This window comes from Falco peregrinus, chromosome 1 (assembly GCF_023634155.1).
Source record: "Falco peregrinus isolate bFalPer1 chromosome 1, bFalPer1.pri, whole genome shotgun sequence".
Classification (NCBI taxonomy): Eukaryota; Metazoa; Chordata; class Aves; order Falconiformes; family Falconidae; genus Falco; species Falco peregrinus.
Window position 1 is genome coordinate 40,185,474 of NC_073721.1, and position 18,942 is coordinate 40,204,415.

The 18,942-nt window shown below is 47.5% G+C and overlaps 1 protein-coding gene and 1 pseudogene across 1 annotated transcript; one reads left to right on the forward strand and one right to left on the reverse strand.

Moving 5' to 3' along the window:
* Positions 1–3,157: 3,157 nt before the first annotated feature.
* LOC106112315 (golgin subfamily A member 2-like) lies at positions 3,158–8,804 on the forward strand. The gene is made up of 9 exons (XM_055792357.1): positions 3,158–3,229; positions 4,523–4,561; positions 5,058–5,120; positions 5,363–5,456; positions 6,114–6,220; positions 6,767–6,825; positions 7,075–7,216; positions 8,552–8,659; positions 8,758–8,804. The coding sequence occupies exons 1-8, from the start codon at positions 3,158–3,160 to the stop codon at positions 8,636–8,638; spliced, it is 663 nt and encodes a 220-aa protein (XP_055648332.1). The 3' UTR covers positions 8,639–8,659; positions 8,758–8,804.
* Positions 8,805–15,043: 6,239 nt separating this feature from the next.
* Positions 15,044–17,406, reverse strand: LOC129782899 (DNA repair protein SWI5 homolog; annotated as a pseudogene).
* Positions 17,407–18,942: the final 1,536 nt, after the last annotated feature.

Here is an 18,942-nt window from a genome sequence, read left to right on the forward strand (position 1 = left end):
GTTTTCTCCCCGGCCGCGGCGTGGGCGGCGTATGTGAAAGTCCTGGGGAGGGGAAAGTGTCCTGGAGCGGTTCGGGCTTCCATTTTGGAGTTCTGCCAATAACGGGTCCTTCTTTCCCCACCTGGAGGCCGAGGCGCGGCGCGGCCCGGCCCGGCGGGGGGCCGGAGGGCGGGCTGCGGGCTGGGGAAAGGGGCAGTTGACCGAACTGCCTGGGGCTCGCTTGCCTGGGGGCTTCACCCTGCTGGAGCACAAACGATTCGGCTCGGAAGACCCAGCCGAATTCAAGCGAACGGCTTATCCGACTAGCTTCTCCTGGGTGAAGCGGGTGCGATTGAAAAATCCGTTGTAGGTTGCTTCTCCCCTTAGTTCACAGTGACTACGCTGCTTGTATTAACATGGCATTTGTCTGTAAGGACTGTAATTTTCCTCCTCAAAATCTTTCACAGAGTGGGAGACCTTACTGTCAGGTGTTGATGTTTCACTTGACATTCAGATTTCATTGCCCTTTATTCATTTTTCCTTAATGCTCTTAGTTATAACCCTAAAAAAACCCCACCCCAAGATACTTCTTTTCATCTCCTTGTAGTTGCAGGATGGAGTATCAAGTCGTTTCCCAGCAACTCTTAGCTGTATACAAAAGTTGAACACTCATCACATTAGATCTTAGGTTAGCCTTTTCTGGACGTGTTTTGATTTTTATTTTTCTTCCGCCGGAGCGACAAACTCATTGAAGAGCATTTCTCTTGGTCTTTTTAGCCAGTGGAGTTGGGGCTGGGGAGTTGACATCATTCTCACGGAAGGCATATTCTGTTTGGATTTCAGATCATTATTATTATTATTTTTCACAGCTGAAGGAGTATCAGCAGAAGAAGAGCCCTGGAGCAGCTGCAGGAGCTAAGAAAAAACACAAAACTAAAGACGACGGTCGGCCCGAGACTCCCACGGGCGATGACCGGCAGCCTCCAGAGAATGTGAGTGCCTCAGTCTTTGTCCCAGCTCATTTGCTACCTCCTTGCTCTTTGGTTTTTCTGAACAGCTGCCCTGAGGAAGCTGTCTAGTTACTCCTGCCAACCCGTTTTACAACAGGCGATGAAACTTGCGCAGGGGATGCACAGTCTGGCAAGTTCCAGTGCTGGGTTTAAATAGGTTTAGGCAGGAAGTCGGATCCTTTGAGTCAAGCGTTTACAGGCTTTAGCGTCTTCGTGTTGCCAGGCTTCTGAAGAGGAAAGGGCAGGAACTATGCCGATAAGCAATAGAAACGCGTTCAGGCACAAACATAAAACCCCAGCCTTTTTAAACGAATTCTTTTCAGGCAGTTTATTTAAATGGAAGGCTTGATCAAATTGTGATAGAAGCTCAGGGAAGTCAAATTTGGTAGCCCAGAATTGTCTTCCGCTGTTGCTGTGGCAAAGCTCTGATTTTCGTTCCACTTGCATCATTTTGGTAGCTTATTTTCCTACCATTGCTTCAGTTCAGTTGTCATAAAGTAACTCCTGTTTACTACATATCCGTGCGTCTCTTATCAATAAACGTAACTATAGTAATCACCAGGGGTACCAGTTAGATGCAGTGAAACCTGTAAGATGGAATGGAGTTCACTCTGGTTTGCCTTTGTATTCCTTTTGTCCTGTTAATTCTCTTGATATTTGATGTGGAGCTTTAAGCAGTCAGCTCAAGAAAACACTCCTGGATCTCAGCGGTGTCTGCAGTCATCCTACTGAACAATATGATATTTAAGCATTGAGAAGCAAAAAATCCTGGTTTAGAACGTAAACTTTCAGCAGTGGGAAGAAAAGCTGAGTGGGATGAACGGACAGCATGTATTCATGGAAAGATGTATTCTTGATTTAGTGGAAAAGAATGGGAAATCAACCTGCATCATTGACATTAGCTTGTCGCAGAGGGAGTCTGCATCTCTCCTTACCCAGAAAAGGATGTTTTCTCTGTGTGGTACTTTGGAGTGAAAGGCGCTATAAGGAGTATTATTGTGATAGTCAGTTCTTTCTTAGTAGCGACTTGTTTCCGTGGGGAATAAAACTGGCTGACTTGACTGCTTTGCTTGTAGTCTACATCATATGTGAATGGAGAAAGTGCTGTTTCTTCCACAAATATTAAGGAAACGGAAGGAGGTTGTTCTCAGTGTCCCCGTCCCCCCCCCGCCCCCTTTCTTATTTGCTACTGTTGATAACTTACTGGGACTCTGCTTTCGGCAGTGTTAGCGAGACCTCATTGAATGCACAGTTCTCGTTCACTGCTGTCTAGTGTTGTCTTGTGCTATCATCGGGTAGTTGTGATCAACACTGGGGGGCAGGTATCGGAGGTGTTTCCAGTTTGGGGACTGGGGATAATCTGGCTTCCGTGCAACTGCCGTTCTTATTTCTGAGTCACTGTTGGGTCAAAATGAAGCCTTGGCAGAATGGATAAAATGTGTTGATGTCTCAGCTGCTTTTGTTGAAGCGGTAGATTTTTGTTTTGTTTGGAGAATCTGATTATCACAGTTCGATAGGATTTATTTTTCTGTCCTCTTTAATTCCTGCTTTTTTTCCTCCCCTCCTCCTCTTCTGCTCCTTCCTTTTTCTCCTGTCTGCATGTGCCCATCAGACACGTTACCGGGAGCTGGCAGTAGCCCTGGATTCCAGCAATCTTAACGAACAAGCAGTTCGTTACACAGATAGAGGAACTGGTAAGAAACAATCCAACCAACCAGTCTGACGTTGTCCTCGCTGCTCCTCCAAGCTCTTTGGGTGTCTGCAAAGTTATGGGTTCTCTCCTAGTGCCACAAGGAAGGCTGCTTACACGGCACTCTGTAGGGAACAAAATGAGCTGCACGGAAAACCTGTTAAGGGGCTCAAAGTCTAAGGCCGCTGGTGAATGTATTGGCTCAACTGAGGAACAAGAAACGGAGTTTTGTTGTTTCCATTCAAGTGTGCTCTGCTGATCTCATCAGGCTTTCCCTGGATGATAAGCATCCTGATAAAACAGCTATTTCTGCGCCTGTCCGAATCCTTGAAACACAGAATTCTGGTGCTGGCAGCAGTGTGAAAACCTGTTTCTGCAGGTGGTGCTGCTGATCTAACGATATCGGCAGAGTGGGAGCAGTAGGCCTGAGAGGGTCTGGGGCTGGTTTCTGATCATATCCTCAGCTTCTCTTGGCGCGATGAGTGAACTGCTTTGTCCTGTGGCCTGCATGGATTCCCGCTGCAGCTTTTCAGCCTTCAGCTTTAACACTGCAAGAAATGCAGCCAAGTGGACTTGCTTCAGTCTGAAAAGAGCCTTTCTTGTGTGAAATGCTTTTCCCCCATTTTGTTCCTCTGTAGAAGTACACTTTTTGCAAAGTTCAGCATTTCCCGGTGTACCCCGTGACCCCCCCTTGTTGTTTTCCTTTGGGGTTTGGGTTATTTTTGTTCCGTTCTGGTTCTTTTTGTGTTTTAGCTGGGCTGCAGAGGAACTTGGCATAGTGCATTGCCCACGCAAGACTCTCCTTGTTTGCCTGCTTTTACGCTGGCCTGCAACTGTGTAGGGCCTTTGCTGCATTTGTGGTCTTGCCTTTGCTTTTGCTGGTTATGTTGTGCATGGGCATTGCTAGAATCAAAACCTCTCGCTCATCGCTCTTCCATCTGTAGTCACCTTTCAAAAGGCATTGAAGTAGTAGTAGTAGCAGTAGTAGTAAAGAAAGAGCTTGGACAATGCTCATTCTTTGGGAAGGCAAAAAAGCCCTGCTTCTGTAGTTAGTTACGAGGCATCTGTGAAGAAGCTGTCAGGGAGACAACAAGCAAATAGCAAACACAGCAGCACAGTTGTGTGGCGGCCTGGGTAGGCAGCTGCCACCTTTGTCTCCTTCACCTCCTATCTAAAGGTGCATTACCTGCGGACAACAAATCTCCAAATACTTCACCGCTAAGATGGAAATGGGCTAGGACAGAATTACCCCTTCTCTTTGTATCTGGCTTCAGCCCTCCCATACCACCTCCTGCAGAAGTCTGCCAACACAAGTGCGGCTCTGCGTGACTTAAGGCGAGCTCTTCAGTGGAAGAAAGGTCTGAGGTCTCAGTTCGAGGAAAAGACTACGTTTTTCTTTGGGGTTATTGGTTGTTTGTTTGTTGTTTTTTTTTATTGGTGGTGTTTTTTAAAAAAAACCCAGCATTTCTGGCGATCACCCCAATACACCAGGATTACTTCCATCAGTTGCACAGATGTGGGGATGCGAGTTTAACTGAAGTTGGTAGATGCTCAGATGTAGACATGGAGGGGTTTCAGCAGCGGTGTTGGAGAACAACTGTGGCAATCTACTGAGCGATGAAAAAGATGCCTGGCAAATAAAGTACATTAGTGAAGGCAGCTCCAGATCTCGTATTTTTAATAGCTAAGATGAACTTCCTAGTCCTCTACAGAAAGGGGTACAGAAAGTGGAAATTCTGTTTGCGTGAATTGGGCGTGTATCCTACTTTGTTGAAGTGAAAATGTGTTTCAGATGTATGAGAGTATTTTCTCTTGATACTGGTGCATCACTTTTCTTCCACAGAAAGAGCAGAGCCAGGAGGCAGTGGATCAGCTGGAGAAGGTAAAGTGTGTCCTGTTTTTGGATAGGCAGAAAAATAGTATCTCTTCCTTGGCGGAGTAGAGAGTATAGTGGGCTGTGGCCCAGGCACGTGTGGTCTTGTCTTATGTTAGATTCAGTTTCATTTGTAGCGTAGGGTTGAATAATTTGACTTCATGAGTTAGGCCTGCCTGGCAGGTAGCGTTCTTATTTTGACACAAGCGAACGTTTAAATACTCAAGTATTAGAGGAGTGTGGTGGAGGCAGGAGAATACAAGTCCTTGCCAGCAGCTTGCTTCCAAGCACTACCGTATTTATGCTAGCAGCGATTGTGCTATGCTGTTACTGCCAATCTAGGATGGATAAATAGTGAAGGCGTTCAAATAACGCAGGGCTGAAGTATGCCTTTAAAAGGACTGCTGCAAGTCCTACCAATGTATCACTGCTTTTTTAGTTTGATACAAAACAAGGGTTACCCATCTACTTTTTTGAGCTGAATAGGCATCATTTCTTTATACAGGAAAAGGAGGAGTTGGAAAATACATTTTCTGAAGAGCAAGCCGCGCTGAGGGAACAGCTACAGGTAAGGCAGAGCCTCCATTACAGTAACACTACCTGCCTTCTGCTGTTCTCTGGATTACTGACCATTCATAGTCTTTACTCGGGAAGCCACGAGCGCGTTCCTTCAGGAAAACTGGGAGTCAGCCCGACTGAGCTTAACTGCACGAGCTCTTTCCCTTTACTGAGTTAGCCTTTTGTGGCAACAGTGATGTTGCAGTTACAAGCAAAGAAGTTTTGTGCTGAGCCGATTTTCCTTTCCCAAAGGGTCGTGTCCAGACTATTGGAATTCTAGCTTCTGAGAAGCCTGAGTTGCAGGCGGCCCTTGCACATACTCGAGAAGCTGCAGGGAAGAAATCAGGTAATTGACTGTGGGCACTCCAGCTCAAGCTGTTGGTCAAAGTGTGAATTTCAAGCCAGAGGCATGACGGTTGCTGGCAGCCAGCTCACAGCAGTGGCCGACTCCTGGGTGGGCAATACTTGGCACCATCGCTGCCTCTGTCGCCAGAGCTGCCCCCAAGTGGGAGCATGTTGATCCCATGGCGGTTGAGGTTCTTTTGTGCATCGCTAAAGCCTTGTCAGCCCTGTTCAGCCCCGGCGAGTACCCCAGGCTGTTCCTTTCTGACTTTCTTCTGATCCTTTTAAAACTTAGTTCCCTTTTTGCCACCCTCCCTCCCACACAGCTATCGCGTAAAGGTAGGTTTTACCCGAGCCCTTCATTCTGAACCAAGTTTGAGCGACTTCTTCTATTAGAAAGAAAGATCCCAACCAACATATTGCCTATTCTGCAGAGGAAGTTTCGTCATCTCCCTCAAAGTGAGGATGGTAGTTACAGCGAGCTTTACTGCCCAGAGCTGCTAGTGAGCCACCTGTAGAGCCAGGGCCGGAACCAGGTCTACTGACTTGCAAAGCTCTGTGCTGCCTTAAGAGCTTGTTGACAAAGTAGAAAGTGCTGCTTAGCAGTTCCAAAAAGCTCTTTGTGGTCCAGCCTCAACTCACTCTGTTCTGACTTTTTCAGGGGAAGCCGAGAGCTTTCGTGTTGATTTATGTTCATCGCGCGAGAGGGAATCGGAGCTGGAACGTACTTTGGCCTCCATCTCTCTGCAGCAGAAACAGGCAGAGAAGGTAAGAGTCACCTCTGCTTACGCTTCACCAGCAGCTCTGCCTTTGGCTATTTGCTTGTCAGTACACTAATGCAAAGTCTGTAGTCCCTGCTCGGAGAAGGGGCAGAAATTAACATTCTGAATTGTTAATTAACCTTGTAAAGCCCTGTGTTCTCCACGGTCAAGGCAAAGTTCATTCAGGTTTCTGTGACCACTAATCATATGGTCCAGTTGCTGTCTTCAGATCCGGCACCTTACTTCATTAGTCTTGCCAGCTCCACGCAACAGGAGCGCCACCGAGACCTTGTCTCAGGAGGGTCTCCATCAGGCAGACACTTCAGTATCGATATTCATCCAGAAGTCTGCAGAAAGGACCTCACGTCCAGTTAGTAGCATCGCGTTTGAAAAGGCTGAGCAGATTTATTCCTGGCAAATTCAGGAGGTTGTAAGCAAACCTGTCCTGAAGGATTTTGCCAAAGTTCTGATGTTTCCACTTCAGCTGATCGGCTAAAGGTGAAATATTTTGCTGAAGTCTGCAGCTGAATCAGTCATATCTTTTTTTCTCCAGCATAACGAAGAGTTAATGAAGGAGCTAGAAGACCTGAAACAGGAGCTGTACAAACAAAGGTAAGTCCATTTGCTGCTTGTTACTGCAGAGTAACACTGCTCTTCCCGGGAGAGCCACAAAACATCACAAGGGGCATGCACCACAGGTGGTGACTTGGGAGGTAGGATATTCAGCTTAAAAAAAGTGACTGGATGTGATGTTTCTGTGATTCTAACTGTTACGACTAGCTGGACTGCAAATTTATGACATGTACTTGCCCAGACCCATAGTACATACAGTGATGCTGCTTTAATCTTGGTTTGTTTCAGCAAAAGCAGTGAGGAAATGAAGCTGCAGAATTTAGAGCTGTCACAGAAGATTCGCTGCCTGGTTTCCGAGGACTCAGCCTTGCAGTTGTATATAAAGGATTTGCATGAGGAACTGGACATGGCTGAACGGAGGATCCAACAGGTGCCCATACTGCTTCCAGGCTGTGAGGGTAGATCACACTGACCGTTGTAAGACTTTGCTTCTGAGAGTGGGGGCAAGGCTTAACCCTTGTTCTGAAAGGAAGGCACAAAACCTCATCAAGGCATCCTCTTGGTCAAAGGCCTTCAGCGAGGCCTCTGAGGAACAGAAGGTCTGTTTGAAGGAGCTGGAGCAGTAGACTGAAAGCTGTTGTGACGCTGGTCTGCGAAAAGAATGTTCTACAATATGAGAGGGTGACTGAACATACAGCGCGTGACAATACGAAGACTTTTCCTGCTTTGTATCTGTTTGGCATTTTGGTTACGCAGCTGTCTCGTGGTCTCACTGAGAAGCCAGTTGAATAGGGCTGGTGTTTGTACCCACCCTTGCAGAAGGTGAATTGGACAATGGTAACTCGAAGGTCAGCTGGGGAAAGTTAAGAGAAGCAGCCAGTTAGGAAGGGAATTCAGGAAGCCAGCTGTTAGCAGTTCAGAGAGCAAGCCGGTGTGAACCTGAGCCTGTGAGGGAAGAAACTGCTCTTTTGTTTATTTTGGGGTTTGGTTTTTTTTTCCTCCCCAGTCAGTGGCTTAAGTTACCCTTGAAATAAAGGCAGCTGCTCCTCCTCTGGGAAAAGTACTGTGTGCCAACTGACATGCTCCAGACATTGGCTTTAAATTCCTGACGTGTTTGACAACTTTTAAAATCACAAGCTTTTATACCATCTGGTCTGGCTGTGTAATACAGACTCTGGAAATGCACAAAGTTTCTGAGCCAGATTTTTAGATTAAGAAAATAGGTTTTAATCAAACAAGTCGTAAATACAAAATTGGTAGGGAGGAGCTGTCTAGCTCAGCCTGTTTTACAGGGCTAAAATCTAAGCTTTTTGATTTTAATCTCCTTCCCCCCTCCTCTTTTTTTTTTTTCTTTTTTTTTTTTCCCCATTGAACATCACCGTGAGTTGGAGCACTTTAAGGTTTCAACATGGATCATGTGGCAGGTTGCTATCAGGGGAAAGGCTATGCAGAAGTGGCGTGTTAACATTTTGCCATGACTTTTTGATTTTTCTTGGCAGTTGTCAAATCAGGCAGGGAGTCTGGATGCAAAGCAGCAGTTGCAGGTGGCACTGGAGGAGAAGGCAGGCCTGGGAACCCGGGTTGCTCAGGGCTTGTACGGAATGACATCCAGATCTTCATGTCTGTAAAGAAACTTGTGTGGCAGAAGAATGCAGCCTGAGCTTTGCGTTAACACTGGTTTCTTCAGGCTTTATCCCTGAAGCGGTCACTGCCAAATTTCTTTAGCCAATGTGATTTTCTTTGTGTTTTATTTTGTTTTGAACAGCTCTCAGGGTCAGTTCACCAGCTCCAGGCAGAAAGAGATCACTATGTAAAGAAACTGAAGGAGGTGCAGAGAATGTGGCAGCAGTAGGTGCAGCAGTTCTCTGAGCAGGTAACACCAGGGGCAGCATCACAGCTGCTCTAGACAAACACAGGCAGGAGTGAATGCACCATGAACGTTGTTTTAACTTTTATGGTGTGGCCTTGCAGGTCCATGCAATGGCAGACGAGGAGGAGGAGCACACGGCCTGAGGAGACTCCCGAGTTCAACCAGAAGACCTTTTATTAGTCCAGAACCCACGCTTATAATATCCTCGTTTGCTGTTCACGCGCCCCATACTAAAATATCTTTGGTTAATCAATACTGTTCACGCACTTCTTGGCCACGTATAATTGGTTAATTACTAAGCTGCAAATGCACTGAACTTCTTGCGTTTTTTTTCTCTCTTCTTTCTTATCTCTGCGGGTTTCATGTTCTCAGCCAGCCGCCGAGATGTGGCATCGCGCATCCGCTCTGGCCTTGCTTCATACCCCGTCTTCCTTCCAGGCGTTCAGCCAACCTTATCGTACTTTCTCTCTTCTTTAGCCTTCAAGGCCCTTCACAGGCATCGTGGCCTCCAGCACTGGCCATAAAGCTCTCTGCAATTCCCCCGTCTTTATTTTGAACAGAAACAACATTAGAGGTTAAACTACTTTTGAATCATTATACAGTTCAGCATACAGGGAATAATGGTCAACATGACTACAATTACCAATAACAATATTCCTCCGCGTGTTGTAAACTCCTGCAACCATCTGGTGGTTCCCCGAGACTTGAAAAGATTCCGCAACCGATCTCCCAAAAGTTCATGCCGTAAGCCCTGTGACGTGTCCTTCAATTTTTGCAACTGACTGTGAATTGACGCGGAACAGCCCGGAAGGTTCGTACAACACATTCCTTAGCGCTGTGCACTGTAGGCTACTGCAGAGGAACGAAGCTGGGTTAATCAGCACTGACAATGTACAGCTGTGGGCTGGCTTCAGGGGCGGTGGGTTGGCTGGTGTAGACAAGGTGCAGCTGTGGCTGGTTCTGTGAAGCGGTTGGGCAGCCGAGGAAGAAGCAGAGAGGGTGAGCGTGCCCTGGATGAGGCGAGACTAGAAGGCAGCAGAGGGACTGCCATGGAGAGTGTGATGGTAAAAGACCTGGCTGCAGCTGGCTCCTTTGGAGAGTGCTGCGACAGGCCACTCTCTGCTGTTCACTTGCCTTCTACAGGTGAGATCACATCCCTCCTTTCTTTCTGTCTCATGCTGGTGTCTTCTCGTGCTCCCTCAAAGTTATGTGACTCTTTGCTGCAGGTTCTCAGCTGCACATTATCAATGTCAAAACAACCCACTGTCTCTGTTCTCTACAATTCACCCCTGTTTGTGGTTTTTGGTTTTGTTTCTTTGTTGGTTTTTATTTTGTAAAAGGTTGCTTTACCATGTTATGGAGTTGTCTGCGGCGAATGAAGAGACGGGACGCAGCTTGATGCAAGCAAGTTGTCCCTTTATTAGTGATTTTCTTACAATTATATACGTTTCTACCTTCTACATATTACACACTGATTGGTTAAATCTTAAGCGTAAAAAACACTGATTGGGTGATACTTAAGGCACACCGTTAGAACAATAGGAACTTATTAGTTTACCTTGACATAGCAACAGTTTCTATTCCAAAGTTAAGGAGTTTCTTTCTACGCGGCTTTCTTGATTAACAAAGTTACATATCGGCGCCATCCGTTCCCTTATCTGGCTACTTGTTTCTCTGTCCGTCTGGTTGCCTCCTCAACTGTAAGGGCTCAGGGGTCTGCAGTTAGCTTGTTCCTTTGTTCCCAGGGCTTGTGCCCTGCAAGTTCTAACAAGTCTCTATTCATCAGGCTATCAGTACTTGGACTCTTGTCATTGAGGCCTTGTCCTACAGTTGTCATCCCTTTTTCTTTTGTTTTCTTTCTCACTGCTTAATTACCAATTTTGGCCTTATTTTATGTGTACGTTTGTACATTTCAGTCGGGTTCACAAAATGTTAAACTTGTTATCGGTGCATTTCATCCAGAGGTCAACATACAGGTTTATGATTATTTATAAGAACGTGCAATAAGCTATGGGAGTTTTATGAAAATATTTTTCAGGAACTTCTAATCAAATAAATGAGCATGAGAAATTGTGTTTAACTTGTAAATTCTATATATAAGCCTTTAAGGAACATTTTCTATCCTAACGTGAAAAGATAAAACCTACTTAAAAGCTCTTGAAATCTTGCCCTTGGGCGAGTGTTCCGCTGTGCCTCCATTCTAAAGCATGGAAGTGGAAATTGTGTAGGGCAAAGTTTCACTTTAAATAACTGCTCAACTGTTATTGCTGCTTTTCAAAGAACCTGAAAGCATACAGTGAAGACTTGGAACTAAACAAAGAGCTGAATGGACACCTCTAGATTGTTACTGGAATTAAATGCAGAAGTTAACTATAAAAGTTTCTCAAAATGTTCTGCTTGCTTTGTGTTGGTTGTTTATATAGAGATAGATAGATAAAACTATACACAAACAGGGAAATAAAAAAATGCTTAAAAAAATAGGGAAAGAGAATAGTGTACGGTATTTATAGCTTAGGCACCTTTTTTTTAAAAAAAAAATATTGTAGATAAACTATTACTTGAACATGCAGTACATCCACAGCTCTGAATTCATACCGGTTTCGTAGTGTGATATAGTCCTGTATGAACCATAGATCAACTACATGTTAAATGACTCTTCTCCATCGCCGTTGTCGCGATCTTTGAGCTTCGTAGCAATGCCTAGGTCACAATCCTTTAGCTTAGGGAACTTCACCAGGTGAAAATGCAAGCATCTATTTCTAATACAAATTTGCAGAATGCAGTTTAGTCACAAGACACTTTATGGAGAGATATTACGTTGTATGGTGTATAACCTATGAGAAGTGAGAAAATGGTGTTCCTGAAAGAAAACGCTTCACTAGATCGTTACTTTGGAACGGGTTTTGCACCTGCTATACTGCAAGAATCCCCTAAGCAGTGATGTGTCTTTGTGGACTTTGAGATATCTGTGTGATGAGGTTTAAACTTAACACGCAACCTGATTTCAAGTACAACTCTAGGCACAAGTGTGGGAAAGAGCATGCTGTCAGGACACAATCTTTCTCGCTTACAAGGTATCAAAGGGTATGTTACTCAAGTTAAAGTCTAACTTCTACGACAACTTCATTTCCACCAAAGGAGCTGCAGTTAAGTACGCAAACTACTGCAGCTCAACTGAAGTTTCCCCGCTGCAACGGAGTACAGAATGCTTTTCCCACCGACCTTAAAGGTTGTGGTGGTGGGGATGAAGGTGTGACAGATACTTCTAACTCAAAACAAATTGTCAGCTGTGTTAAATTCACCTGTACACAAAGAACACGTTATTCCTTCTGAGGCAACAGCTGAGGATTTGAACAGTCTCTTTTCACCTTGAGCTGTTCCCAGTTTAGAGGTTATGAAAAAAAGAAATAACTCAAAAGGTATTCTGTCAATATGCTGATGCAGTTGCATGTTAAATTCTGGTCACACTGAAACAGAGTTATGTTCTAGCATTCATATATAGGTAGCACTCCATTACGGCTTATGAACAAAATTCAGAAGTTCATCTTATCTCACGTTTCTTGGAATTCGATCAGGTTGCAGTCTTATTAAAGTCACTGTGTTTTTTGGTTTTGGTTTTTTGGTTTTTTTTAATGCAACCAGAGACACTTGACCGTAACAGAGAAGCCCGTATTGACATCTCTGAGCCCGGACACAAACCGCAGCTGCACGTACCACCAGGCTCAGGGCAGAGCTCATTCACGCAGTTACATAGCTATGTACCGCTACACGCATGCAGACACCTATTTGTCACTAGATAACCGTGTTCGTCTTTCCTCCTCTCCTTCACAATACCTAGCTGTTCTCTCATCTCTCGTTAGGTCAGCCATTCCCCATTTTCCTCTCCTGTATATCTCTTCAGACATTCTCTATCCTCCTATTTTTGCTTGTGAATTGCGACAAGGCAAAGGTGGTGTGTAGCTGGGTGCCCGTGACCTGATTTATGTCACACTCAGCTAAACGCTGAATACAGGACAAAAAGGCGTGGGAGACAGAAGGCAAACATCAATACGGGGGTTAAGGCGATTATAATAAATCCTGGACTACTTTGGATCCACGGCCCAAAGTTTCCCAGCCGTGAGAAGAGACCAAAGGCCTCCCACCCCTGGCTCTGCTGCAGGTCTTTGGTTTAAGTTTTGTATGCTTTTGTGGATTGATTCAGAGTGGTCACTCAGACTGACGTAACACATCCTATCAAAGCCTTCACACCCTTGTCCCTGCGCTAATAATAAAAATCAATAGCAACTCGGTTCTGTAGCAACATACGACGGACAGAATCGACACCTGTTAATAATAATAAGCCTGGGAAAAAAAAAAAAGAAATAGTATTGTAGTACTACTTTCTTTAGCAAGCTAGCAGCCTTATTTACGAAGCACGTGAAGAGCGTGCGCTGTTCTTACAGAAGAGATTAGAGAAGCAAAAATGCGTTACGCTGCATTCCAGAACTCAACCTGGGAGTTACAGTCTGCTGTGAGTTCTGGGTTATAACCATTTGACACGTGTTGGGGTTGCGACTGTGCAAGGGCTGCGATGCCCATTTGCAATTTTCATTGGCATTATCACAGCTAGTTGTTTTGAAAGCAACCCTTGAGCTTCCTCCTGCTCGACTTGTTGTTGCAAACTATTCTGAAGCCGATCAATAAAGTTAGTCTATGACTCTCTAGGACCCTGCAAGACTGTGGCGAAGGACGCACTAGAGGCTCGCCCAGACTCCCGTATCCCCCTACCCGGACTGCCTTCATAGCCATCTCCTCCGTCTGCAAATAGCTGTCCCTGGGATACCTTGCCTGAGTCACAGGATTGGACGGCACAATTATTTTCTCCAGCCAGCGGCTCACAGTTCACAGCAATTCCCCGATTAAGCTTTTCAATCGAGGCCACTACACATAGCTCGCAAAAATCAGATAACCACATCATGCACTGCGTCGGAGTGCGTACCACACAAAGCGATGACTTCCAATAATCACGTGGTGTGAGTGTATAAGGCTCTGCCATCACTTCAAGAAGGGACACAGCAAAAGTACTATGAATCCCCCCTTCCCGCACGGCTTTGCTTAACCCTTTAACAGCCTCGTATTGCACAGGCTGCCACTCTGCAGGTTGATTTGGCTGACAAAATAGTGAACGTGCCATGGCGCCTCCCAAATGCCCTCGCTTAAGCGCTTCCCGCTTGCATTGCTGCCACCGATCCCGCAGACCCCCTTTCACCCTCCCCGAACATACAGCCAGTGCATCAGGGGGAGGAGGAAAAAGGTCTAGCTCCTCTTCCGGGTCTATAGGACCTGGGTCCAAAGGTTTATCAGCGTCAATGGAATCATTGTCCGAGTTGTCCTGTTCCCGCGCTCGGTCCTGTGCTGTGAGGGTCGCTGCAATCAGTGACAGGAGCTTTGGGGGCAGAGGAGGTGTGGACGGAATTGCCATCGCTGGCGGTGTGTTGAGAAGAGCCGCGCTGTCGGGGGGATTTACAGCCTCTCCTGGTTTAGCGCCGTTAGTAGAATTAGCCCACGCTTGGCAAAAGAGGAGTCAGAATTTGCCAGCAAGGCGCTAAACACATGCCTGCCACGGAGTCCCCCTCCACGGCAGCATCACACAATCGCCTGCCGACCGCTTGCCAGGCAGGAATTTTCCAGGTGCCATCAGGTGGAAAGTCCAGCACTTTGTCACAGATCCATTCTAGCAGAGTCACTAGCTGCGGACCCATCATCACATTCTCTAACAAAATTTGTGTAAAAGGAGAATATAGTGCATTTTGCGTGACAGTTTTCCGTAGTTCCTTAATCATTTCCCAGTGAAATGCCTGATATTGGCCCGGGTGTCTATCTTGTAATATCACGGGAAACGCGTGCGCTCCCTCTTTCGTACTTTCCAAGTGCACTCTCCTCCAGCCCTCTGTAACGCGTCTGCCGAGATCATTTTCATCATCGCCGCTGCTCCCCTTATTACCGCTCTGCCGCACCACTCGCTTCCTCCTTACTTTTGACTGTTCCTGTTTTAGCCGCAAGAACGAAATGTGCTGCTCCAGTTCCTCCAGGCTGTAGCCTCTGTAGCAGTAAAGGTAATTCGGCACCTACCCATTACTGGGTAGCGCTGCCACACCGTCACCATTGAGAGTCCTCAGAAAACATTTGAGTAATAGATGTTCCAGTTGTCTCAGAATAGAGGTTAAGAATTTGCTCCCAGGTTCACGCACTGTTTTATAGGCTCTTCAAGAAGTGAATTCCTGAGAAATGTGACAGCTGCTTTATTCAGACAGGACAGTTCAATACAACTTCACCTTTTGCCATTCAGCACAGAAATGATACAGAACCTCTAGCTACCCGAGCAGTTAAGTACAAAAATGCAGAATACCCAGCCTCACCCAGATGTGATCATAAAACAAAACCAACCCCCAAGCCACCACAAATTCAGCCTTCTTCCCTTGCTGCTTCCGAGGGTTTTTTCTTTTCTTTCAAAGCAGCTATTACATTGCACGTTTGCATGCCCTCGCTTCCTCTATTATTCAGTAACCAAACAGCCCCTGGATGCTGGAGAGAAGCAAGGTCTCCACGGGAAGAGTCTTCACGTCAACCTGAATTACGGCCTTTCCAACAAACGAAAAAAAAAAAAAATACTGTCCCATCAGACCGGAGACAAAATTATCCAAAGTCCTACATCCCTTTCCCACAAGCAGGACACAGTTGACCGATTCAACAGCTTTCACGTTGTAAAGCTGCTCGGAAATAAGGCTGTTCATGCACGCGCTGTTGCAATTCCACACACACGCTTCTGAGGCCACCTTCTGTCCGTTCTGAACCAATACCACACCAAACCGTCACGGCCCAGTAAGTGTCAGCTTTGCAGGACGGGGCAATCTTCAGGTTCAATACTAGTCGCTAAGCTCCAGATCGTATGTATTCAGGGTAGAGCTGCTTTGTAGTAACCCCTCGGATAACAGCTGGAAAAGAAAGACCGCTGTTTTCATTACAGAAATATCAGACGAGTCAGAAAAGTTGTGTTTTCCTCCCAGTAGCCCCTAACTCTCTCACAGAACCTCCCATAGCTAAGGAACCAACCTAAGGTTTTGCAGCTGCGCTCTCTGCTTGTCTCAACACTCTTTTAAAGTATATGAAGAGCAAAACTGACAAAAATTGGTAAGACTGAACAAAGTTTGGCAGTACATAACACAGACTAAAATAGCAGTAAATGACAATTCTTTCGCATGTTCGGTTCTAAACACATCCTGCGAAAATAACGACAGAAGTGTTTGTGCCTGCACAAGTGGCTGGGCAATGAAAGCCCTAGAATTCAAGAATCTTTAAAACAAGCTCTGCCTTCGTGGCGTAGTACCGTCTCTCTCTCTGTCTACATGAAAACATTGACTGAGTTGTTCATCAACAGTTTTCCCCTTCCTTACCCAGTTTGCCCAGCAGCATCTGTCCAGCATCTTTAATATCATTGTACTCATGGAGCAGAGAAATGTGCTGCTCCAGTTCCTCCAGGCTGTAGCCTCTGTAGCAATAAAAGCAGACAAGGTCACAAATGCCGCACAGCGAGTGTTGCCCCTACTGACCCAGCACAGCAAGGAGATTTGAGACGCTCAAGCCTGGCACTATCCAAAGCAGAATCCGAAGGCAGCAAGTACAGTTGCTGCAAGTCATCAACACGAAAGCTACAAATGAGTAGACCCTCATTTTGTGTGGGGTTTTTTTTGCCGAATCGACTTACAAAAAAACCGCAACCCACCTGAATTCTCAGAATCAAGTAGAAACAGGAATAGGCTGTGGTGAATTCAGTTTATATCTGTATCTCTAATCTGTAGCTAGTGAAAAAAAAACGCGTGGTGGTAAAGCAAAAAAGCTTTGGGAACAGCCTTTGTTGCTCTGCCATTTCCATTCTCTGTACTACACGTGACCTTAGAAAATAACACTCCTTTGCAACAAATAACCCACAGAGGTACCCTCTCTTTAAAAAGCAAGCAGCAACTTGATCTCAAAAGAGCTGCTAATAAGCAGCTGCCACAGTAGGTCATAAGAAACCACAGTTAAAGCAGTTGCGCTACCTTGTAAGCGGCACCCGTCTCTTTCCAGGCCCTTCGCTTGCCTGGGAAACACCTCTGCTTCCTGAACACCAACGTTTAACCCACTCGCTTCAGACAGGAAATAAATAAACCCTTGATCGGGATGGAACAAACAAGGAAACTGTTTCATCCGGGGCTAAACCGGGCAGGTCATACAAGCCACAATCCCAATTTTAATTCTCACATGAACAAGGCCTTCTGGGAGCATGATGTGTCATAGCATCACGACGGTTAAAACCATTCATTCCCAGTTCACAGGTAATTGCCTCAGCAACACCTGGGGTAAAGTTAAAATGCTCCTATCCCAGCTCCTAGTGAAACCTGGGTTTGCTTTACCAAATAAAGTGGAAAGAGTTCTCTCTTAACGGGTCCCATAAATCAAAACAACGCTGTAATCAACGTTGCACAACGCCACGATAAAAACGGTGGTGTAAGAGGACGGCTTTTAGCTCTAAGCCCTAGACCGGTGGGGTTTTTTGAAACAAAAATAATTGAGGCATCACAGTGGACACTGAGCTCACCAAGGACGCACTCGGACAATAATTGTGCAGTTTCCTGGTCTAGAGCAAGGTCTTTCTGTTTCAGCTCTTTGATTTCATACTGCAGGGCTTCTTGGCTGGTTCCATTAGGCTGGCAGGACGCGGGAGGGGGCATCTGTAGAGCACAGGAGACATTTCACGCTACGTCAGCCCAGGGGAAGATGCTGCGGTGCTGGGGGGCACTAACCAGAAATGGAGAAAAGAGGAGAAAAAAAGGAAAGGAAAAACGTGTCTCCTGGGCAGGGAGGGGGGAAGCTCAGGTAAAAGACTGATGGGTTTCTGTAACGTTGCCCCGCCCCCCATCATATTCTACGGCGTTTTGTAGATTTACAGCGTCAGGTGACAATAAGACCGTAACCCCCACAATTTCGGTGTTCAGAGGCGCTGCCAGGACGAGGCAGCGCCGGGGGGCGAGGCCGGCAGCTCCGCCCCAAGAAAACACACCCCGGGCCGTGCCGGGCCGTGCCGGGCCGGGCCGTGCCACAGACGGCGGCCGGGGCAGCCCTGGAGCAGGGCCCGCTCCCCCCAGCCCGCGCAGGGCCTCACCGCGGACCTGCAGCCGGCCGCGCCGCTCCGCCGGCCGCCACCGGAGGCCCTGGCAGAGCAGAGCGGCGCCGCGTCAGGGGCCGGGCCGCGCCGCCTCAGCGCAGGCACGGCCCGCGGCGGGGGCGGGGAGCGGCTGGTACCGAAATCTCGGAATGAAAAACTTGCCGACCCCGATGTGAGGGAGATAAGCAGACGCTTCTTTATGGACGGCCGGGTGCGTGAGTGAGTCCTCTCCCGACCAACGCACACCGAGCTTCGACATCATACAGCTCATCTAGGACTGAGTCATGCATATGCAGTAAGTATTCATGCATGAACATACTGTTTCCCCAAACTCATTAACAGACTCTCGCTTCGTATGTTAATCAGCTTCTCAGTCCTTGGCCGTGGTACAGGGCTGTACAGAGGATTCCACAGCAGCTTGTGTTGTGCAGCTGCTGGGTCCACTAAAATATATTTCTTATTCCTCTACAGTTCTATGAAAATGATTTTATAAAATCAAATAAGGTTAGTTAATTGTAACCGTTAGCAAATCTGTAACACGGGGACCCGGCTCCTACCGCCCGGGCCCGGGCCGCGGCGGGGCGGGCGCGCTGCGACCCGCGCTCGGCGGGACCCGCTCGGCCAGGGCTGCCGCCTCCCGCCGGGCCGGCCGGGTGCGCGCGGGGCCGGCCGGGAGCGGCAGGCGCGGGCGCGCCGCGGGGCACGCTGGGAAGTGGAGTCTCCCAGCGACAGGGCCCACTGTGCCGTCAGCGCCGGGGAACAAACGTCTCCGGGAAGCTGCAGGTGAGCTCTGGGTGGGGCACGCCGGGCAGCCAGGTGTCACCCGAGCAGCGGGCGGTGCGGGCTGTCACCCGAGCAGCGGGCAGTGCGGGCTGTCACCCGAGCAGCGGGCGGCGCGGGCTGTCACCCGAGCAGCGGGCGGCGCGGGCTCTCAACACGGGCAGCAGGCACTGCAAGGTGGCACCTGCTCCTCCAGTCCCTGCAGTAAAAGCAGAGCCACCGGGCCCGGCAACCTCGAGGCGATGGAGCCCGGCCGCGAGCCCCGGCCGGTGGAGCCCGGCCACGAGCCACAGCCCGGCGCCGTGCCGGAGCCGGTGGAGCC

Coding starts and splice junctions, on each gene's coding strand:
- LOC106112315 (XM_055792357.1), top strand. CDS start 3,158: ATGAGTGAACTGCTTTGTCCTGTGGCCTGCATGGATTCCCGCTGCAGC. Junction 5,121..5,362: donor CGCTGAGGGAACAGCTACAG/GTAAGGCAGAGC, acceptor CCTTTCCCAAAG/GGTCGTGTCCAGACTATTGG. Junction 6,221..6,766: donor AGCAGAAACAGGCAGAGAAG/GTAAGAGTCACC, acceptor TTTTTTCTCCAG/CATAACGAAGAGTTAATGAA.